At 32.6% G+C, this 24,055-nt stretch overlaps 4 protein-coding genes and 1 long non-coding RNA gene across 5 annotated transcripts; 2 read left to right on the top strand and 3 right to left on the bottom strand.

Annotated features, from left to right (window-relative positions):
• Positions 1 to 647: 647 nt before the first annotated feature.
• On the bottom strand, positions 648 to 6,762 carry LOC145589892 (uncharacterized). Its single transcript, XR_014101830.1, has 3 exons — positions 5,239 to 6,762; positions 4,545 to 4,601; positions 648 to 3,460 (listed from the first exon to the last, which is right to left on the bottom strand). It is a non-coding gene; the product is annotated as an uncharacterized LOC145589892 (long non-coding RNA).
• Positions 6,763 to 7,714: 952 nt separating this feature from the next.
• Positions 7,715 to 13,849, bottom strand: SULA (NAD(P)-binding Rossmann-fold superfamily protein). The gene is made up of 13 exons (XM_081644831.1): positions 13,603 to 13,849; positions 13,454 to 13,522; positions 12,953 to 13,028; positions 12,320 to 12,379; positions 12,020 to 12,138; positions 11,316 to 11,360; positions 11,079 to 11,157; positions 10,548 to 10,609; positions 9,240 to 9,342; positions 8,969 to 9,029; positions 8,805 to 8,875; positions 8,271 to 8,410; positions 7,715 to 8,125 (listed from the first exon to the last, which is right to left on the bottom strand). Exons 1-13 carry the CDS (start codon positions 13,687 to 13,689, stop codon positions 8,021 to 8,023), a joined length of 1,077 nt encoding a protein of 358 aa, XP_081500957.1. The 5' UTR covers positions 13,690 to 13,849; the 3' UTR covers positions 7,715 to 8,020.
• A 2,537-nt stretch (positions 13,850 to 16,386) lies between these two features.
• On the top strand, positions 16,387 to 16,773 carry LOC145589127 (glutaredoxin-C1-like). The gene has a single exon (XM_081645687.1). It carries the CDS (start codon positions 16,387 to 16,389, stop codon positions 16,771 to 16,773), a length of 387 nt encoding a protein of 128 aa, XP_081501813.1.
• Positions 16,774 to 20,439: 3,666 nt separating this feature from the next.
• Positions 20,440 to 20,945, top strand: LOC145588184 (30S ribosomal protein S31). Its single transcript, XM_081644829.1, has one exon. It carries the CDS (start codon positions 20,521 to 20,523, stop codon positions 20,800 to 20,802), a length of 282 nt encoding a protein of 93 aa, XP_081500955.1. The 5' UTR covers positions 20,440 to 20,520; the 3' UTR covers positions 20,803 to 20,945.
• Positions 20,946 to 22,288: 1,343 nt separating this feature from the next.
• On the bottom strand, positions 22,289 to 23,590 carry LOC145588183 (uncharacterized). The gene is made up of 2 exons (XM_081644828.1): positions 23,044 to 23,590; positions 22,289 to 22,613 (listed from the first exon to the last, which is right to left on the bottom strand). The coding sequence occupies exons 1-2, from the start codon at positions 23,348 to 23,350 to the stop codon at positions 22,306 to 22,308; spliced, it is 615 nt and encodes a 204-aa protein (XP_081500954.1). The 5' UTR covers positions 23,351 to 23,590; the 3' UTR covers positions 22,289 to 22,305.
• Between the last annotated feature and the right edge of the window lie 465 nt (positions 23,591 to 24,055).

Here is a 24,055-nt window from a genome sequence, read left to right as displayed (position 1 = left end):
AAATATATTTTATTCTCTAAAATTATTTCACCTAAAAATAACTTACGATTCCGTTTTAATATTTCAAAATTTAAATTTATAAATTTCATTTTCAAAATTTTATTTTTCATTTTTTTTATTTCGTTCACATTTTTCACCATTAATATATATAGTTACAATATTCATTTTAGGGTTGGTATATATAAATTTTTTGTGATGTTCTATATGTGATTTAATAATGTTCTCTATTAGAAAATATGATGTACTTTATAGTTGTTTGTAATGTGCAATTATTTTTTAAAACTATATCTTTTTCCTTATGTCCATAATTATGTCATATAATGATTTTTATTAGATTTTTTGATAGTTTATTTTAAATATCCATGTTCTCTGATTGTAATTGCAATGTACTTTTATCGTCACATAATGTTCATTGCTTATTGTGAAATGTTGTTTGAATTTTGTCTTTGGATCGTGGTAGGTATATATATAAGTTATGTTCATTACATAATATTATCATGTTCTTTAATAATATTACGAATATTTCTTTAGATTTGAAAAACAATCATCAATAGAGGAGATCTCAAAAGAATATCGTCATCAACCTTCACGATTCTGATTTTAAATAAAAATATACGTAGTTAGTGATAATTAATATTATAAAAATATATAGAATTAATAAATGATATTTTATTTAAAAAAATATTATAATAATTCAAAGAATATACAGAATAAATCTAGAACATCGAAGCAAAGAACATAAAGGATAAAAATAAAGAACATTCATATAATTGTTCAATAATTATAATAATGAATATAAGTACAATTTATAAAGAACACCATCTTCAACATTTGACAAAATATAAAGAACATCATCTTCGACCTTTGTCATATGGATCTCAAATTCATAAATATCAAAATTGAAAAAAAAACAATGATATTTTACAATAATCGTGCAAAATAATAAAAAAATATAATCAACCTAATAAGCAAAATCCTGAAATTAGTCATAACAAATAAAATCAAATTACCTCTTCCGATCCATCGATTACAATGTCCTCATAATTTGCTCTGTATTTTTTTCTCTACAAAACTCTTTATAAATTAACTTTGTTCACTCTTAATCCGAAATTGAAATATTGTGAAATTTAATTTTGAAAGTTATGTAAAAATGGAAAATATCACGTTGAATCCCATGAATTGTGGAAGAGATTGATTTTTTTTTTTTTTTTAAATAACAAACTAACAACTTGCAAATGAAAGGTAAAAAACGCATCATTTAACACTAGGTGTACCATGAGCATGGTACACCCTAGTGTACTATGCAATTTTCACCTCACAACCACTAGCTAACGGCGACCACGATAACGGCGATTAACCACCACCCTCTTTATTATACCTTCCCCTAAAGGGTTGATATGACCTCACTTTACATATTTTGCTACCAGGGTGTCTTAATGTTCGGCCGGCCGATATCGCCGCGAAGCGGCAAAGGTGGTTGTTGTGGCCATTGTAGGGGATGAGAGGAGAAAAGCATCCCACCTTCTTCACTCCGGCTGCCGCTCCACCTACCAGAAAAGTCAATTCGAATTTCACTAAACTCTGAGGATGTAAAATTAACACCGTACCAACAAACCATAGTTACCAACAAATCATAGTTAAGATTGGGACTTTACGACAGTGAGAAAGCAAAATTCTGTAAACTAATGAATTCACTTTCATACCCCTTACTTTCTACGCGAAAAGACAATTATAACCCTAGATAAACAACCCAGGTTTATATAGGAGATCAACCTTGGCAGCTCTACTATTAGAGTATTAGTCACTCTAGATTAGTTAGATGAACAATTTGAAAATGAGCACCTCGTCATTGAATGGTCACCTTCTTAAAAAATATGCATATTAAGTTTACAAAATTCGTTTGATTATAAGTTTTTTTTTTTTTTTTTTTTTTTTTTTTTTTTTTTTTTTTTTTACGAGGATTATAAGATTACAAGTAATGATCTAGAACACAAGTATCAATATATGTCAATATATGTTGGTACGTTAATTAATCATACCGTGTTAACTATGCAACTCTCAGGTAACCTGAATTTGATTGAATTGATTGTGTATTTGAGTTACCTTACCTTTTTTTTTTTTTTTTTTTTTTTTTGTGTTCCACCCGCTTCACCCTTTGAGCTAATCCGAATTTGGGGATCAATTCTGGCCTTCTGGGTGGTTAGGTTTCACTCCCCTCTCAATTGTTGTTGTATTGGATCGAATACGGGTCCTCCTTATCAAGTGCAGTTCCAATCTATCAATGCACCAACAACCAATTGGTATTGTGTTACCTTACTCATACACTTAGCCCGGTGATAGCTCGGCAGGAGCTATCTCGTACAGATATTATTTAAGATTTTGGAGAAACATGGAATATTTTTTGAGCAACATTTATGCCTGAAACAATGCCTTAGGAGAGAATATATATGTGGTTATAAGCCCACTTAACCACTTTTAACCTTATCTTCGCATAAAACTTTGAATATAATTGTTGGAGAAATACCAAAGCCATATATTTATATGATGTTGATCTTTTGATGCAAAAATAGGAATTTGCTTTTGTTCAACCTATTTTACAGGCTGCCGTAAATGTTAGTCGAGCATTGTCGCATAGATGATATTCTTCACAATAAGTCTTAGTTGGACCTTGAAAAAAATGAATATTTACTAATAAAAAATAAACACGTATAAAAATGAATATTTAGTAATAAAAAATGAACACATTAAAAAAAAATTAGTAATAAAAAATAAACACGTAAAAAATAATGAACATTTAGTGCTATAAAGTGAATATGTTAATAAAATGAACATTTATTATATTAAAAATGAGCATGATTATTATATAGTTATAGGATGGCTAAATCACTCTATAAAATGAACACTTAGTAAAAATTAAGGTCATGTAAAAAAAATGATCATTTAGTAATAAAAAAATAAACATGTTAAAATGAACATTTAGTAATACTAGGGTGGCTAACATACGCGATGCGCGCGCCATAGCTAGCAATATTCGGTGTAATACCCTAGAAATTCCTTTCTTTTAAAATATCTGTGTTGTCCTGTTTAAAACTTTAAATAGGAATATCTAAGACATTACCGCCACCGTGAAAACGGTTAAGACAACTATCAAAGACACACAGCGGAAGACTAATTTCAAAACCATTCAAAACAAGTCAACTTGAAAAGTCAATCAACGAAAGTAAAGTCAAACCAAAGTCAACGAAGTAAAATAGAATCGACCTACAACTTGGAACCATCATAGCCCTTATTAAAACCAAACCAACTTTAAAACTTTTGCGTTAGGCATGCATAATAATATCATAAATAATTAAAGCATTAAACACATCATATATTTATAGAAACTAGCATGATTTGCTCTTCACTCATGCCCATTCATGAATGCTTCATCACCTGAAAAGCTTCTCTCTACTTGTTTCCACTACTCTCCATTAAAAATGGGTCATCATAGGGCCAAGATAAAGACAAGGCCAACAAACACACAAAACACACAATCAGCAAAGCTGAGTACATAAGCATAATTAACACACTAGCATACAAATTCCCTATCAATACACAACTTACCTCGATGCACCTGTTTTTCAAGCATACAACAATCAATAAAAGTTCTCACTAGACACTACATAATTTATTTAATGTTGATTACGCATCGAACGGGTTTCCCCCTAACCTCCCCCAAATAAATTGAGGTTACTGACACGGGAGCTAACCGTGCCAGCATCAATAACCACTCATAGGTGGCGGAATTCCTGCACATAATAATAATAAAAAGGAATGTACAGCGTCCTGTACTCCATTAGAAGTTATGGTTAAATATAAAACCCCATAACTCCCCCCATATGTTCATACTCAAGGTATATACGTTCCAAGAGTTTTGGTGCGTAATCTCTTTCACTTTACGTTATTTACAGATTATTAAACTCGGTGATGACTCTCAAACCATAATCATTCAATCAACAATAATTAATCAAACAATCAAATATACCAATTTAATTCTTGAATAATTAGTGACCACATAGTATTTAATGTTGAACCCTTTTTAATTCTATCTCGGTGTCAAAGACACCTTAAACGCATAATGCGCCACAAATTCTATCCCTCGGTGTTGAAAACACCTTAAGTGCACTAAGGCACCAAAAACATAATTTACTCCTCGTTTACAAAGACACTTAAATAGCTCCTTCCTCATGCTTATAGCATCAATAAAAATTATATGAACCATAATAAAATTCCTTTTTAATAAACTAAACCAAATTAAACATTTAGTTTAATTAAACATGCTCTCTAACATGCCACAAATAAATATGTGGTTCATAAACAATACTCCAAACTATAATTTTCCAACCAATAATCCATCACAAATAAATCATGCCTCATTATTCGATCACTAACAACAACCAATTCATAATTTCCATTTCAAATCTAGCATGATACTACTTGTAATCAATTAAGCACATTTAGCATGCTACTACATCAATAAAATTATGCTAAGTACGCGAACGTACCTTGAATACGATCTTAATATCGCCACAATTAATAGAAATCACTCACTTCGAAATCTCCTACAATTTAAAATCATAGAAGAGTATTAAAATCCTCTCTACACAAATTTCCAGCAATATATACTATTATAAAACCCCTCATAACTTAATTAAAATAAGCTGAAATTATATTTAAAACATCATACTTTAATCCCAATTAATGGGTAATTAAAATTCCTTAAAGAAACTTGATTTTTAATGCTCTACCAAAAATTCCAGCACTATATTTTAATGAAAACTTGCTGTAATTAAGCCTTAAAATACTTTAATCAAAAGTTTAACCCATTATATATCATTACCCTTCGATAATTTATAAATTAAGAACCTAGGGTTTCAAAAATTGGGGCTTTTTAATTAAAAACATAAATCTGAAAATTAATTAGCATAATACTCATAATCAAACATCAAAATCAAATCCCAAAACTCATAATTAACAATTAGATCTAGGATTAAATTGGTTTTTTTAAAAATAAAGTATCAATTTTTTTTTTTCGGATGAAGAGGCAGCCGACAGCCACCAGGCTGCTGCCGGCGCCGGTGGCTGGCTCTGCTGGCGGCCACCGCTGCTGGTGGTGGTCGGCTGGCGGTGAGGGGGAGCCGAAAAAGGGGAAGGGGAAAAAGAGAAAGAAAAATAAAGAGAAAGGGGAGAGAAGTTTACCTTGGATTTTCTCCACTCTGTGCAAAGTTTGATTTGCCTCATGTGTTGAATATTTATACCCCTTCTCTAGAAATCTTTCTCCCAAAACTTTCCTCTTTTAATTTTCCTAATCCCTTCCCTAATAAAACTTTACTAAAATAAAACTTTCCTTAAATTAAATTCCCCAACTTAATTAAAATAATTAATCAAATAAACTTTCCTTTTATATAATATTTCCAAACTTATTAAAATAAATAATTAAAATACTTTAAATAAAACATTTCAATTTAATTAAATACTTCTTAAAATACTTATTGTAAGTAAAATACGTATAAAAATACGAGGTATTACATTCGGGAAGGTCTTTCGGTTTGGCCTTACATCACAAATTTAGTTGTTAGTACTTAGTAGCATTAATAAGGAAAGTATGTAAACAAATATTTATAGGGGTATAAATGTCTGCACACTATTTTTAAGAATTTAAAAAAGAGCTAATTAATACTAATGGGGGTAATTAATTAATTAAATAAATATTTTAGAGGATATAATTGTCTACACATTATTCATAAGAGTTATCTCATGTGAATACGTAAAAAAAAATATGAACATTTACTACTAAAAATAAACATGATTATCAAATAATAATACAATAGTTGGTATATGTTAACCGAAATTAAGATTCACACTTGGTCAACTTCATCATCATGCCATTTTTTCATCAAAGAATTTGTACTTTTAAAATCATAGCACAAATGAACTAAACAATTAATTAGATATTATTTTTATAGCTAAAAGTTTAGAACAAAAGGTTCACAATAGACGAATAAGGAATAATATATACTTGTCGTAGTAATTAATTTTCATATATAATAGATGATAACACGAAGTAATACTTCGTACGTACATGCTAACACGTAAATACATAATGAGTACAATAATAGACGCAAAGTCTATCACATAAGCAGAATTTTCACTCGTGTTCAAGCAGTCTTATTTTAAAAGTAAGTATATATTCGATTGAAAGTCTAATAATATTAGGGCATGAAATTGATATTTATGTAATCAACAACCAATATTGCCTAATGAAATATTGCCGGTGGTTTGTTGTCCACATTGATTGTTATGGTTACCACCAATGGAATCAATATCAACACCTCCGGATTTCACCTTGCTATTTCCGACTTTGACGTCTCCATTCTTTTGTATGCCGGAATGGTTAACGTCACCCCCGGAATAGAAGCCGCCTCCATACCCGTGGTTCGGGATGAATTGTGGAGGACAAACTTGCTGCTGAGGACACCCTTGAGTTGGAGGGGCAGGATAGCATTGCATGCTTGCAAATTAGATTGGAAACTTTTGGTTCTATTTGGTGTATGTGTGTTTTGTTTGTGAGTTCGTTTATTTGTATTAGCTAGATCTACTCTTTTATAGAGAAGTCAAGGGACCACTAGGTATGCACCCGATTCTCAAGGAATAACGCCTTTGCCCTTTTATATCTTTAGTGGGTCTGAGATATGAGGCTAGAGTAGTGAGCTAGTTCTCCGACTTTCAGGTGTGAGGTCAGGGGTCGAATCTCACCAAGCTTATTTTAGGATAGGTGTGAGATCATGTTAGATTCCTAGAGCACAAGAAGGGGAGATTGAGAGAGTTTACGTTGTCAAATTTATAGAGCCCTATGTTAACAAAAATGACAATGACAACAATTTTACGTCAAGATAGAGAATCAAGATTATGCTTGCTTAATTCACCCAAATATTATACTTCCTCTTATATGATTGTCGCTTCCTCTTTTTGTGTTCAAGAATCAAGATCATGGCGTTTGATTGTTTCTCCCCTCAAATTTTTTCTGATTAAAGGTACATTAGCTAACACATTTATTGTACAAGTATTTCTATAACAAATTCGTAATATTCCTATAAACATGGCGTAAAACAATTGCGAGTATTTAGAAATTGAGGGATAGTATAAGAAACAAATTTTGTCTAACTACATAAACATTAAAGTAGACATCTCTTTGAGGGAATTCTAACGCGAGCATCTTAAAAGTAAATATCCTTTGAATCACTAGCACAGCTTAAACATTGTGCAAATTGAGGAGGTACTTAATTTTAGTTTATGTATTAACCTGGATTAATTAGGCGTGTTTAATACTGATATAATCCACCCTTTTTTAATCGAGCACCTGGCGCCCGATTTTTTCTTAATATTGCAAATTTCAAGTTTAGTTTCAAGAGTAGCTGCTCATGATTCATGAGCAAGAACAGTATTTTTTACAAAGCATTTCCTTTGTTTTCTTTTGTTCTTCCTATTAACTGGCCAGGATTACCGAATCAGGAATCAGGACTTAAGAGTCAGCCCAAGCACAGTTCTAATCAGGGCAGCTAGTATGTTAATCGGTCGTAGTTGATAAACAGAAATGCATACAAATAACCTCACTTTAAGCAGCAACAGAAGTATGAGAAACATTTGTAGTTGTATATAGTAAGAATTGTGAATATAATGCAGAAATTGGTAAAGTTCCTATTAATGAGGAGCAAAATGCAATTTAGCTTTCTTCTTAGTTCACTCACAAAAGAAGTTTACCTCAAATGCACATTTTTCACAAACTCTGCTCGGACTGTCGGACACATCATGTAGCCATCGTATAAGTATTCATTAATCTACAACAAGGTGAGAAACAAAACAGAAACCCAGTTCTCTGTCTACTACACAGTTGAAACAGAGTTCTTCATGGTTCTAGCATGTTTGCCCAAAAATTTTTTTAAAGAATGATGACCAGTTTCTCAAGCAATTTTTTTGCACTTCAGGATGATAAGACAGCTTTCAGTGCATCCTTTATGTAGGCATACTTGAAAGAGAAACCTAATTCCTTGGCTCTTGTAGGAAGAACCTTCTGCCCTTCCAAAACCTACGAGGGGCCAAGAACAAATGAATGAATGAATGAATGATGAGTCTTTTGTTTCCTTTCGTATACCATTACGAATCAGCACAAATAGCAACCCGGAGAGGAAGTAATGAACAGGCACGGGAGCCAGAAGGAAGAAAAAACTTACTACGGTAGCTCCTTCTCCAAGAACTGCCTTGAGTGCGAAGTCTGGTACTGGCAGCCATGAGGGCCGGCCTAAGGCATTTCCAAGATGTTGGCACATCTCTCCTAGTCTAACAGGGTTTGGAGCAGTTCCATTGATAACACCTGAATTTTAAATGACATCCACTGTTTAGTACACCAAAATCCTCAACTAAGCCGCATGAGATACGTTCATGACCTAGCTCCTAAATATCAATTGCACAACATCAAATACAGAACAAAAGCTCCATATATAAAGGCTGAATCTTATTTTTGGCTATAATAAAGGACTAATGATAAGACAGAATTTTTTACTTGACATGCTCCATTTTCAGAATTGATCAGTTTTAAAGAGAAAAGGGTGGCAGCAAGCAAAAATTTTAGATTCAAATACGTCAAAAATCAGATTGAGGTCATTGAACCAACCACCAATACGCTAACCCCAACAAAAAGGAAAGCAGTCAAGATATATTTAATATTTATGATACAGATTTAAAGCCTAAGTAATAAAGAATATAACCTTCATAACTCGGATTTACTAGAGCTTCGTAAATCAGATTTACAATGTCATCCAAATGGATCCAGGAAAACCTAATATAACAAAGAAAATCACTGTTTTTTGAGAGCATTACCATTTATATATAAAAAGGATAAAGGGAGTGAAGATAGGAGTAAACTCTATACCATTGTTTTCCAGTCCCTATAGGTCCACCAGCAAACATCATGAACAGGGGGATCATCTTGGCTGCAGATAATTGAAGAAAAGTCAAAGATCAGTTGACTATCGCATAAATCTTTTACTCAGGAATGATGCAAGGAAAAAAGATTCATTAGATAATGCTCTTGAGAGAAGCTCAGCTGAAATGATAACACCAATTTCTAATGACTAATTACTGTCCATGTCTCAAAAGTTCGGCATGAAAGGAGGTTTTTATGGTTTATGACGAATGAGTACCTAGAGCACCTCCATCCTTTCCTAGAACCACGCCAATGCGAATACGTACTAGCCTTACATCCTTGTTGACTTTCAGTGCCGAGGCCTCCCATTCTCTACAAACCTGAAGAATAGTTTATCAATATTAGGTACATGCATGTAATTAATGATGAATCAAACCATATCCTTGAGAATGCAGGGGAAGGAAGACATAATTGCTTATCAAGATTAGGGAAATGCACGTCAGTAAGGATGATCTACCACATCCTAGGATATGCAGTGGGGAGGCAGAAAGGTATTCACAGCCACATACATCTAATGCATACACAAACCTAAAATCATCCTTGTCTCATGAAGAAAACAAGTGCAAGGCACTCAGATTTCACCTTTCTGTGACCAATATTGCACCTGGATCCAACAATATGCAAGAAATTCCATTTGAAAGGCTAAAATCAAGCATATTAGACCCTAGATGGCAAATTTTAACAAAATTGTGGAAAACTTTCATCCTCAACACTAAAATTTAACAATGTGTTGTTGTCTTGTTGATAAGCCAATTCTAAAGGATACATTTTGAAGTTTTACACATATAATCCCCCAACTCCTGGACAATAGGAGAAATTTTTAACGAAATCTGAGACTTCCATGACAATGGTAAGGATCAAAGATTCAAAGGTAGAAGATAGTTTCCCAGTCAGACATGGACAGAGAACACTTAGACCCTAGATCCAGAAATTAAGAGAGACTTCCCTTGGCTGCCTCATGTCCAGAGCCCAATTACACAGGTTTAACAAGAGCTTATACTCAATTGAAGAGCATGGGAAATTCTCAAAAAATTGAAAAAATCTTTACAGATTGCATCTAATGGCCTCAAACATCAGTTAAACCAGGCCTGGAAAGCTGCTGACAAGTGACCATCATATTTCTAGAATTTGACTACTCGTGAACCACCACCACCAAATAAAATTTGTTTCCTTTAGCATTAATGTATTCTTAAGACAGTTCACTTATGTTGGATTTTCTATTTAAACAAAATACGGGATTCTAAAAGCATTAAAGCGCTCTTATTAGGATCCAATATTATAGAAACTTATGAGATGGCTAGAATAAATGCACATGCTATGTATGCATCGTCATTAAACAAATTGCTGCATTTCAAGAACAATCAAAAGGCAACCAGAAATTCATCCTTGGAACATGCTAGATATCAAGTAACAACAACAATACTCTGTATTAGAGTCTTAATCCCCAAAACATGGTTTGGTTACAACTTGATTCATCTATCCTTAAGAGCATGAAATAGCACATAATTAATGTTCTGATATTCACCTGAGCCAAGTAATCATTTCCTGATGGACTTTTCTCATCAAATACTTGTGTCTCACTTGTGCCTGGGTATTTAAAATATTAAGACATAAGAAAACATAATAAGCACAATATCAAGCGCAAAGGTGTAATAGATTGAACATCTGACTTAGTATTTTCTGACTTAAAACTAATTAAGAGATAAAAGCTTGAGACTTTGATTAATATTGGCAGAAATTTGGGCACAAAAGTGATAGATTAATAGCTTAAGGCTATTACTCTCTTGATAACTTTAGGTTATCACTCTCCTAGTAACTTGAGGTTACTACTCTCAACATATTTCCTCACAATTCACATGATATCCTACTCCATATACTATCTCTATTTATACTAAGGTCAAGGACTAATCTTAAAGTACTAGACTTCCCAAATTGCCCTTTCTAATGTTAGTCTATTACAAAAGGAGATGCAATATACATAATAATAAGCACTATATTAAGCACAGTGGAGATGCAATATACATAATATGCCAAGACAATGGTTTGTCAGACTGACCATAATAACCAACTGCTGTTGCACTGACCAGAACAGAAGGCCTGCTATCAGGTTGCAAGTCATTTATTAGCTCTACAACCTTCAGAAAGGAAAAAAATGTCACAATAAAGAAAGAATGAAAATGGTATAGCAACCTCTTAGATCTTATAAACAGAAAAGGCGATATGCAATATTCTTTCTCCAAGAAAAACCAAGAGGAAAGCAATTTGCAGATGAAAATATACTGAAGGGGTTAACCTTAGAAGTGACCCTAAGTCTGCTTTCCTTGATATCATTCTTGATCTGTCATAGATGGAAAAGAAATTGCAATCAGCTATATTAAGTTCTGGAATCTGGAGACAACCATAGCAAAATTATTAGTATCAACAAGTTTGGATTATTGCATGGAAATGATGCTTGATAAGCCAAAATAGCAGGATAGCAATTTGCTGAACTCTAGTAATCGGTTTTTCACTTGACCAAACAGCATCAGTGAATTCAAGAGACCAATCAGTGAATCTGTGAGCTAATTTAACTTGCTTATCTCTATATGAAGCCATCAATTATGCTACTTATCAGCATACTTTCTCCAGTAGCATTCCCTTAAAGTCATTGCCAGCAATTTTTTACTGCTTTCTCATGGTAGAATACTAACCAGATTAAAGTATTCCAGTGCGTTTATAGACTCAATGGCCACTATCTGGGTGTATTTTAGAAAGAGATCTTTTGTTGCACTTCTTTAAATATGATAATAACAAAATTAGGTTTGAGACTCACAGAAAACCAATCATACACTGATGAGCTAAATAAAGGTCCTTTTCGCTTTAATGGTAGAGGACGTGTGTATATATATATATTGATGGTGAATAGGAATTATATCATACTCGCAAGCCCAATAATGCGAAACTCAGAAATCTGATACATATAAGGCGTATAGGTGAACCGAGACTACTAATTCATACCTCTGATGACCACCTTGTACTGATAGGTGTACCAGCCAGATTTACAACAGCATTTGAATCTCGAATACTGTCTTTCCACTCTGGTTCCTCTGCAACCACAATGCCTGGGAACTTGTTGACTGAAAATGAAAATATGGTAAAAACAAGGTTAAGTATAGTCTTTTGGAATTAAGCAGCTTTATAGAAATTTAGAAAAACAAAAACTGTTATTTGTCATTGACGGTAAACTCTAAGATTTATATTCAAAAGCTGTCCACACACATTTGGAATACATTACATATATTATCATTACCTTCTTACCGGGAAATATTTGCTGAGCTTTAGATTTGGATCTCGTTAAGACACGAACTTGATGTTTATCTGAAGAGAAAAGAAAGAGGAAATTAGCCCCAGCAACTCATAACAATTGCCCCACGTGCAGGACAGAAAAACTAGATGTGATATCTTTGAGAACAGAAACATTATATAAATTCATCAAATAGTCATTAAAACAAATATTTGCTGTTGTGCTTAACATTGTTAAGCGCAGTACAAAGATAAATGTGAGCCTTTAAGGTAGAAATACTCTTAGCAGATAGTATTTCTAAGTCTTAGACTCTTAGTCATCAGAATCATCACTTTAGCAAAAAGTGTCAAACCTCAACTTGATTCTCATTCATGTTCATCCATACTACTAAGTCCCACTGCCAAGAGTGCCAACTAAATAACCAATCACTTAATCTACACGAGGAATGATCGCTTAGCTATTCGAGCAAGGACTACATTGTAAGCAACCTAGACAAGTCATAAAGGCTCCTAAATTAAACAAAATCAAACAGTAAAGTGTCCAAATATAGCACCCAAAACTGTAAAATTCAATTCAACGTGTTAAAAACAAAAGAAACCATCATTATCAAGATAACAAATCAACACAATACACTTTCACTTGCTTACCTACTTGTAATCTTTGAACCAATCGCCTGCCAATAAACCCAGTAGCCCCGGTTATTGATACAACCATCTGATTGCCCTATGATTATGAACATATAAAACATATCAATTGAATTTCTGAAGAAATATAAGCTTTATAAGCTACCCTATGTAATACACTAATACTCAAAACTATATAAGTGTAATAAAACTATCACTTTGAACTCATTTGGCCACTCCAGCTATTAATCTACCCCAATTCCACAATAGCTAATTTAGTTGGTTATAGTCTAGGGGTTAGTATCAAAAACCTAAGATCAAATTCTGTCAGCATCACTCTAGTTGCAACTCCCAATCCACCAAAAACTAAAAATATCTTAAAAGAAAGAAAAATGTGATAATCATAATTTGAATACAATGTAAATGTCAATTACACATTAATTATCAAAACACCATGAACCAACAATAATCAATATCAAAGAAAATAATACACTCATAATTGAAGAATTATGAAAAATGTAGTACCTTGGAAGATGGGTCAGACCCATTTTCTTTGCTGAGACACCATAAACTTAACTTTCTGGTTTCGAAACCCTGAAAAAAATGGGCAAAACTAAGACAATTAATAAGCTTGAAATTGGGTTAATTAACAAAGAAAGAGAAAAAATTGGAACCTGGGAATTAGAGGAAATGTGAAAAGAAGGGGGCTTAGAGATTGATGTAGTCCAAGACAAAGGATTTGTGGCTCTGAAAACCTCCATTGATGCTCTGCAATACCAAACCAAGCTCCAATTTTTATTTTATTTTTAGTATTTTTGGGTGTCTATAAAATTGTGGGAACATGAAGAAATTGAAGACGATGATGCGTGTTGTTTTATGTTTATTCCTCGTGTAAGAATTTGAGCCACAACGGTTTTTGTTCAATATCTTTTGGATTATCTACTTGTATTTTTGTTAATTGGACCTTGGATCCGTTTCTTTAATAGTGCTACTCCGTTTTTCAGACTCAATTTCGCACGACGACGCTTAAGAGTAGAGGGGGTGGCAAGGGAATCCCCTGCTCTCAAGCATTTTGTAGTTGAAGTGGCTTGAAATTGGAGTTTTCCACCAACTCCATCAAGTTTTGCCTGATATTTCTTTAATAATGCTATTGGATGAGCTAGTTCTTTTCATTAAAGTTTTGAGAGGTGTGTCACATTCTCATTTTGACAGTTTTATTTTTTTTTAAACGGAGTACTAATTATTAGTGTCATATATTTTGTATGACACTACACTCTAATTATAAGGCACAATCTTGTATGAACAATGTTACTTATAGTGTTAATAAAATCCCAAAAGACGAAGATTTACTGATTTTTACAAGTACAAATTTTGATCATATGTTTCTAATCAAAATCCTTTAAAAGTGTCAAATACAAACTGTTAGAATATAATGATAATTATATTCTGTTATATTGTACATATCTATACTTGCCATATATTTCTCTTGTGCATATTAATAGGTAGTAATCTGTAAATTAGCTCCCTAATCTAAGGCGTAATTGTAGGCCTAACTCTGACTTGTAATCGTGTATATATTCTGCCAATTTCTAATGAAAGGCAAGCATTCAAATTCCATTATCTTTCACAAACTCATGCTCAAGTGTAAGACACAATCATTTATGTTCATGAATCTTAGTGTCATATGGATTATGGAGTACCCATATTTAAATTCAAGTGTCAAATAAGTGAAAAATTACGTAATTAGATCGTATCCGGTTACAAACTTCTATCAATATAGCTTATTTACGACGATGACCCCTTTTTTTTTTAAGAAACACCTGCGGGATATCATTAAAAGAGGTCAATTTCTGCCGAACTCGACATGTTAAAAACCAAAAGAACTATGATAGACCATTTACATTGTGAATTATATAAGCTTTTTTTTTTTTTTTTTTTAAAGCAAACAATCATATTATTCATGTAAGTATATCAAACTTTCCGATCTAAGTAACACATGTATGCTATCCATTACTTGGCATTCAAAATGATGATTGATGATCATTTATAATTGTGAATATATAAGCAAATAATAATAGGGTAAGAGATTTAAGTATTACTTAGTAATTATGTAAGAGATTTCTTTTTTATCATTATTAATACTCCGTAATAAACAATTTTATAACACCTTAAATGTATCTAATACGGTACCCTGTATTCCAATAACATCCATAATTAAACTCGTGTAGTCATATTTTAACCAACACCAATGTTTTCCACCCTTGTGCAATGGCGATTTGATCATGTGTAGTACACTAGAGTTGTTAGTCGGGGGGTTAGTTGTAATGTTCCAAATGTTGAGATCCCTAAGGTAAGGGACAAAGCTCATGATATATTGATGATGATGCATTTTTCTCTCTCTTATTTGTATTTGTACTGCCAGATTAAATTGAAAGGCAAGTAGAAGTACTGCCTTCTAGGAACCACAGCACCAGCCTGGGCTACAAAAGGCATGCCATTAAAGATCCTGCTCTTTTTCCACATCACTTCCTCCTTTTTTTAGTACTATTATGACCTCTATTTTTTTCATTTTTTTTTTATCATGTAAAAATGTCTCAATTAATTGTATGTACAATATATATGTATCATGTATGGTATGGTGTGATGAATAACAATTCTTTTAATTATATATATTGTAGGCCTGGCTTATAAATCTATAATTTATGTAATGAGCATGTTTAAACTAGCCTTGAGAAATCTAAAAATGTAAATAATTAGGGTGAAATAAGTTCGAATTAGTCAAACAAGTTCAAAAGGATTACAAATTCTTACAAATCAATAAAAAGTTAAGAAGTAATGTTGTAAAATTAGTGTATGGAAAGTATGAACTAGAATTCTTAAAATTTATATAGTTATGTAAAATACCTAAACATTAAAGAAAAAAAAAAAAACAATTGATAAGAAGGTAACTCGTCTAGCCAAACCGTTGACACATAACAAAAGAAATATAGTGCGAAATATAATTTTGTTTGCATATAAATTATACACAATATCGATTCTTGCTAATTAGTAGTTGTTCGTTGCTTTTAATTTTGCAATTTCACAAAACCAACCTAAAAATAATAAGTGCACCAATTCAAATATTCACCATGTTTATATAAGCATAATTTAAATACTTTTTGCAACATAATCATCAATTCAAAATGCTTTGTAGTTTTTCCCTTAATTGGTTAAGAAAACCCTAAGTTAATTAGGATAAGGTAAACATTAGAGCTAGACATGTAATTTACCTCTCTACCCTTGACATTAGAATTTGATAACAAAAAAAATTAAAAAAAAAAAAAAAAAAAAAAAAACTATAGTACAACTCTCCTCTATAAAAAGATCATCACTGTCTCCCTCTCTCAAAACATTTTCTACCAAAATAATTCTCCTAAAACATCTCATTACTACTACTTGACTAACAAATATAAAATATAATGGCAATGGTGAAAGAGCTAAAAATGGCTGAAGAAATTGGCAACAAAAACAACAACGCCATGATGGTGATGATGTACGACAAAGTAAAGGCCGTGGTAGGCGAAAGCGCGGTGGTGGTATTTAGTTCTAGTGATTGTTGTATGTGCCATGTAGCGAAGCGCCTTCTCTTTAGCCTCGGCGTTGGCCCTACTGTTATTGAGCTTGATTCCGACAAGGGTAGTGCCGAGATTCAAGCTGTGTTGTACCAACTCTCCGGTGAGCATCAGGCGCTTCCGGCGATATTTGTTGGTGGGAAGTTTTTAGGTGGGATTGAGTCTCTTATGGCTTCTCATATTAATGGTTCTCTTGTTCCTCTCCTTAAAGAGGCTGGTGCACTTTGGCTCTAATTAATCTATTTTTAGTTACTTATATTAGGATGACTAATTAGTAATTAGTCTAATCACACATATTATGGCAAATATAGTACTAACGTTTAACTTTAATATAGAAGATAGATTAAGAGTAGCCATAATGCATAATACTTGTATTAGTCGTTTTTAGTAGATGGGTTTTTATTTAGTTTGTGTAAATATGAACTCACACTATATATGGTATTAAGCATATTATTATGGTCTTATTAGTAGCCTTTATTATGCATCTAATATAACCTGTTTTATATTTTTATGTGAGTAATTATTCCAATTATGTTAGTGTTATATGCAAATGGTGTTTATTGACTCATTTTGGTTTTTGATTAATATTTTTAGCTTTGATATTAATTAGAAAATTTTATATACAATGATTGGTAGCAAATTAAATGAAAATCATCAAAAAAAATTCTAAGTGGGTGAACTATATTTGATTATTATAGAAAAAGAAAATTAACAAACTCCTAATATCACTTTTATTTGAATTTGTGATCAACCTTCATGTTTATTGATATCAATTGATTACATACAAAACAGTGGCGGATCCGGGGTACATAGAGTTACAGCTGTACCCCTATTCTCAAAAGAAAAAAAAAAATAAAAAATGAAAAAACTGTTTACCAAAGACAGCCGGTATATGTAATAGGCGATCTCTTCCTTTTTAATTTTTTGTTATTTTTTTTTGACAGATTATTTTTTGTTATCTAGTACATTTAATTTTTTTTTTTTCAAATTTTGTACTATTAATCATATGGAGTAGTAATTTTCCTTGCCTTCTTCACTTTTATAGTTTAAGCTACTATGAAGTATGATGAAAATGGTTTCAATTCCCAAAAAAAAAAGTACGAAGGTTTCAATTACTTTTTATATTATCTTACTACAGATATATTATTAATTTCTATAATTGTCTAATTATCTCTCATTGTATAAAATAAGAGTTTGCGCATTATGAGTTCTAAACGTAGTATGCTCATCAATATGTTTTTATTTTTATTTTTTTTCCTTCGAATAAACTTCCATATGATTACTATTGATATGCCTCAATTCGAATACTCGTATATTAAATTGTGACAAGGAATTATAGTAAGTGTAATTAGTTATACTTTAAGATAATACAAGTACAATTTTATTTTATTTATTATACGACCATTGACTTAAAATAAAAATTTGTCTATGAGTTTTATAAAAGTGTAATTGTATGACCTTTAATTATATTAGTTTTAATTGTTTGGTTTAATTATGGACAATTTTTAGGAATAAGGAATACATTCGATGACTAATAAGAGGGTGGAATGAAACAATAACTAATTATAATTCATACTTGTATTTTAGTTTGTCAAGTTTCATATTTTTTAACAAACCGGATTTCGTACCCCCATTATCATATTCCTGGATCCGCCACTGAATTCATTCGTCATTAATCTAGCTATCTTGAAAGATTCGAATATTATGAATTGATGCATGATTGATAATAAGATTATTATTAGTGCAAAGATATACTCATATGAATAATGATTAATTGATTATTACTACGTACGTACCTAATTTTATCAATGTTGTGTAAATTAAATAAGTTATACATTCAATCATAATAAGAGCAAGATCTGATTAGTTTAGCTATTTATTGAATAGTGTAACACGGTAATTTTCACTCAATAAACATGAAAAAAAAGAGGAGATGGACGTCATTGGATCGTACTATAATTAATATGGCATGCCAATACTATGAGGCCAGAAAATCAGAAATCTGAAAAGGGGAAAATGTTGGGTAAAAAATAAATAATAATAAAATAAAAAAGATACTGTAACATTTTTTTGCATAAAATTAGCTGAAACAAAATTTTAGCTAAAATTGGAGAACCAAAAAAGGTGTCAAATGGCAGGCAAACAAGTTCTGAGGAATTTTCTGGTGAATTCTGATAATGTTGCTGATCAAAAACTATGTATTAACTCATTATAAAATTGTCAGAAATTAATTATTTCAGATATCATTTTCATATTATATGAATTTTAATAGTTTTTTTTTTTAAAAAAAAAGACAATGTTTTATGCTAACGTAAGAAAAGGATTAATTTGACCGTAAAAAAAAACAAAAAATAAATAAGTGTTGCCAAAATTACAAAGACAGTAAAACATGTGATCTGTTATAGCAGGTGTTTTCCTTTCTGTATGAAATATGAAAATGTAAATTGTGGTAAATTTGTATAATTGAGATTTGGTGGGATGATCTTGTTTGACCTCATTGGTGTAAAGGAGGATTCTTTTGACTGGACATTGGAACTTCATGATGCTTTGATCAATTGAACCAAGTTTTTATTTCATCTTGCTTTAATTTTGTTACATATTTATGCCATCTGGAGATTTGGGTAATAACAAAAGAATGAGGTGATAAGTGTTGTTTATCTTATGGGATCACATATGATTTGGACAATTGGATGTCATGAACAACTTGTTGGAATTCATGGTTGATGTAAGAGAGTACGATTTTGGGTTCTATAAGAGTTTGGGTGAGGACGGAGTAATACTCCAGATGTTATTAGTGTCTTTAAATTTTTCTGCCGTAACAAAATAAAAAGGTCGAATAGACATCTACGACAAAGTGAAGGCCTAATAGTATTACAACGTACAAAACCAAGTTAGATTCATTTATCATTAGGGATGTAAAGGACAAGACTTAACAATTTCAATTAGCTTGTGAGTAAGTAGAGCTTCACAACTTGGACATGATAATCTGTGACTTTCTATGAGTTGGTGATTATTGTCTTGTACGGAGTACTTCGTACTTTGTATCATCAATGTCCAATGATTACAAATATCTTAGAAAGCTTATAGGAGTATTATTGATAAAAGTTTTTAGAAATATTTTTCAATGTTATATTGCAAATGAGCTACATAGGTGGTGTGGTGGTAAATACCAAGCCAAAGTCTTTGTGGTGTTTTGATAGACAATTAAAAATATACATAAACTAATTAAAACTTGTACTAGTATGTTCTTTTCATCTCACTAAATATAGTAGGTCATAATTATTTAGATAGTTTCTATAAGAAATTTGCGCTCTAAATAACATAACTACTCCTACCATACCATTGATGATATATGTAAGCACAATTGTTACAATTGAACAACATTCTTATCATTATGACACTAATACCATACCTTTTCAAAAGGGAAAAAAAAAATAAAGAATAATATTAGAATAATATGATAAAATTTTTAATTTAAGAAACTCAATACAATACATGGTCGATTTGAGGCTCCCAAAATAGAATACCACTTTATAATATGATAAAGTTAGGCCAGATATTGATCGAAAATTCATGTCCAAATCCGCTATATTAAATCGGTATTTTTGAGCCACATTCAAACTTTAGACTAAAAACACATTTTTAGACAGTCTAAACCCGAAATTTATCAAGCCATAGCATTGATTGCCATTTTATGAAATACTCGTAGAGTGATAATATTTGCAAATTTCTTTCAGAAAAAAAAGAAAAAAAAAAAAACATTGGGTCAATTGGGTGAGTGCTAACATGGGCTCAGTTTCAAAACCTTAGGGCAAAATTGAACCCAAACCAAGTTCAAAGCCTCAAAATCTCAAATCCAACACAACCGATTTCAATCTTCAATCTTAATTAAAAAAATAATAATATTCAATCCAAATTACTAAAACCCCAAAATCCGATTGAAAACCCCATTTGTAAATCCCATAAAAAAATCGGGCAAAAATGGCGATGAAGCAGTTATGCAGCTCAATTGCAAGAAGAATAATGTCAACCCATCAAATTCCAGCTTCCCCAATTTCTTCATATTCATCAATGGCGTCTTCTTCATCAATACCAGAGGCAATAGTGTGCGGAAGAGGTGACAAGAAGACGAAGAGAGGAAAGAGATTCAAGGGTTCTTATGGTAATTCCAGACCCAAGAAGAAAGATATGATTCAGAGGTTTAAAGACAAACTTGAAGTTCCCAGTAACACTCCTTGGCCTCTTCCTTTTAAAGTCATCTAATTTTTGTTATTTTTCATTATAGTTCAGCTGATATTTGCTGATTATGGATGTTGATTTAATAATATGTTACTATGTTTGAATTTGGGTTGTTGTGAATTTTTTATTTTGGATCAATGGTGATATGAATTTTTGTGTTTGGTATTGTATTTATGTTATGATATGGTGGTTGTTGATGCGAGTTTGTTTGGTTTTATTATTGGGTTTTTGTTTAATTTTGATTGGTATCTTGTGATGCCTGGATTGTTTTGACGATTTTGTAGGGTTTTTGGTAGTATATTGAGCTGAAAACAATATATCAATTAGTGAAGGGTGCATTAATAGTATGTGGAACTTGGAGAATGAAAGCATAGAGTTATACATAGATTAGGATTTGTAGGAAGTCTATTATTTGGCATTGGCTATGAAATTAGAGGGACTCCATGTTCGTTCTCAAGAACCACGATTGTGTCCGGTGATTCCAATTCTAGGAGTATATAGATTAATTTGTTGTATTTCAGATGTGGTAGTGGGATGTGGCATTTATGGTGGATAAGTGGTTAATGATGGGAGGATGTGGCGGTGGGTCTGGGGTGGTTTATGCCTCATAATAGCAATCCCTTTGAACAACCAAGGGAGGTACCGATCACAAATCTACGAATTGAGAGCTTACAGCCTTACATGGGAGCCTTCGTGTGTGAGGCGTGCTTTCTGTAGAATCCTGTTCAATGCAGTGCACTTATTGTGTGTTTATATGTTTACCTGATGGTTTTGTGTAAGCTTCACATTTAGGATCTAGCTATAAGTGTTGTTGGGGGAAAGGTGGCTGTTTTAACTTCTGTTGAATTGGTGAGTCAATTGCAAACAGAAGATGTGATCAGATATTGAGAGATAATTTTGTAATGCTGCCTAGAAAGTAGAAACTTAGAATTTGCTTAGAGGAATCTTATCAGTTCATCTCTAGGAGTATAGCTAGCTTACGTATGGAGAAACATACTGAAATACGATAATATCCAGCATACAATGCCATGATTTGGAAAAACTTACAATATAAGAACATTTACTGTATATAATTTAATGGCTTAAAGTCATGCTTCTATCCTAAATTATTTTAATATTAGAATTACTGTATTATCTGTCTAGAGTCAAAACTTGATCAGTTAGTTGTGATCTTGTAGTCAAATGGAACATGCCCAGGAATCGCTCTTCTCAAATGCATTTCTTGTGTTCGTGTCTTGAAACTTTGCTCCAAAAAGGATGCATCACTTGCATGTTCTGTTTCTTCTTCCTCTCCCACCAGTCGAGCCTATTACAAGAGTTGTTGCTTAATCCTGCTTCAGAATTGTATAGTCTGTACCTTGGCTATCCATGTAAGGTGAACATAATCGCACCATATAGGGTGTCAGCTTGTTAGCAGCCCGAACAAAAAAATGTAGTCGGTGGTATTTCTCTGGTGGTTGGCCTAATACACCAGTATCTCTCTGGTGGTTGGCCTAATACACCAGTATCTCTCTGGTGGTTGGCCTATTACACCAGAAGACTTGCTTCTATGTCTTTGCCTAAGGATAGATCACTTTCAGAGACATCTTGTTGTAATCTTCCTGAGAGATGTAGTGCAGAATCTGCTACTAGAGCAATCCCAATTATAAAGTATATGAAGCCAAAAGCCATGGTAATTACTCCTATCAAGAATGCCAAGTGACTGTACATGACAACCCTTTGCGCTTCTGCTGCTAGCCTATACCCGTAGTATATTGTCCACGTTAGCATGAACATTGAAATCATGGTGGCTAAAACTTGTATAACGATCTGACAAATGGTCTTCTGCTCCTTTTCTGTGCACGTATTACATATCGTTAGACTATTATACTGTATCATGCATTCAAGAAAACAGAGCTAATGTGTTCACAAGTATACTGTATGAGATGTAGAGAATAAGAAATTTCGCTTAGGCAGTTAGGTCCTGTATTCTTACTCCAACATGTTTGTCTTGATTAGCTGTTTCGTATAGCAAAAGAAGTGTAATTGCTTATGGGCGACGAATGCTGACAAATCTACCAAACTGCCCTTATGGACCAAACTAGAGTTTGTTATAGTCAATGAAAGAGAGACAGAGTAAGAGATGAAAGAGTTTTTACCCCGTTGTATGCCAAACTGTTAGCCAATTAGCGTAACTCTTTTTAACATTCCTCTTGGCATTGTTTATTGCCTTGGTTTCTGATTAAGCAATGTTGGATTAATACTATAAAATTAAACTGTAATTACCTTGGTTTCTGATTATTTCTCCGTCTTCTTCCTTGTCCGCCCAAGCTACCAAGTCCTGAGCTAACTCTGCAACAATGGTCAACCCGACGATGAAATAGATCAAACCAAAAACTACCGTGACAATCCCGAACAAAAGAGCTATGTAGCTTCCCTCAAAACTACCACCTTCATCATCTCTCGTTTCAGTTGTCAGTCTATATCCCATATGGACCATCCATACAAGCATGACCAACGGAAGCACAAACCCAATAACCCGAACAGTGTCCGTACAACCTCTTCTACCTCTCTTAGCCTCATCATCCTCCATTGCCAGTATCTTCTGTTGTAACGACACGTAAGAACTTCAGATGAAACACGAGAGAAAGATCAGAGGAAGGTTACTGCAACGTATGTCGGATTTTCGTCGCTAAAATAGGTTTAACAATTAACAGCCTATGGCTAATGATGATCAAAGATATAAAATCTGAGTTTTGGATGTCATAATCAGCTTTATTCTCCCACTTACTTGGTTGATCGTGTGAAGAAGGTTAATAATTAACACTTAGTAGGAGACATTATAGGCTTGTTAAGAGGAGTAATATGACTTGTTCTCTTACATACATTAAAAAATAAAATAAAATGGGCTGACAAATTCTGTTATATTACAATAAGATTTAATGATCTGGTAGTTAGAGAACCACATAAATTGCAAAAAATTAGGAGAGAGAAAATGGGTTCGTGCCTTCCAAACCCAGAAAATGGAAGTTGCATATATTTGGACTAATTCCACTTTTAAATTTAGGGGGAAATTCCATTAGAAGGTTGGTGGAAGTTGAGTTGAGAATGGAGTAGCACTAAGCCACTAATTACGTTGTCCAATCTTGTATTAACGGGTTACATCACGTTTGATTAAATATAGTAACTCACTTTTTTTTTTGCTAATTATGTTATTATTGTTGGATTAATGTGATGCCATTATATAACAGCATCATAGCTATTAACCTAAAGGAAGCACTTGTCAATTACTAGCGGA

Source organism: Chenopodium album, chromosome 17 (assembly GCF_948465745.1).
Source record: "Chenopodium album chromosome 17, dcCheAlbu1.1, whole genome shotgun sequence".
NCBI classification, from domain to species: domain Eukaryota; kingdom Viridiplantae; phylum Streptophyta; class Magnoliopsida; order Caryophyllales; family Amaranthaceae; genus Chenopodium; species Chenopodium album.
Note: the sequence above shows the minus strand (reverse complement) of the source record. Positions and strands in the feature narration are given on the sequence as shown.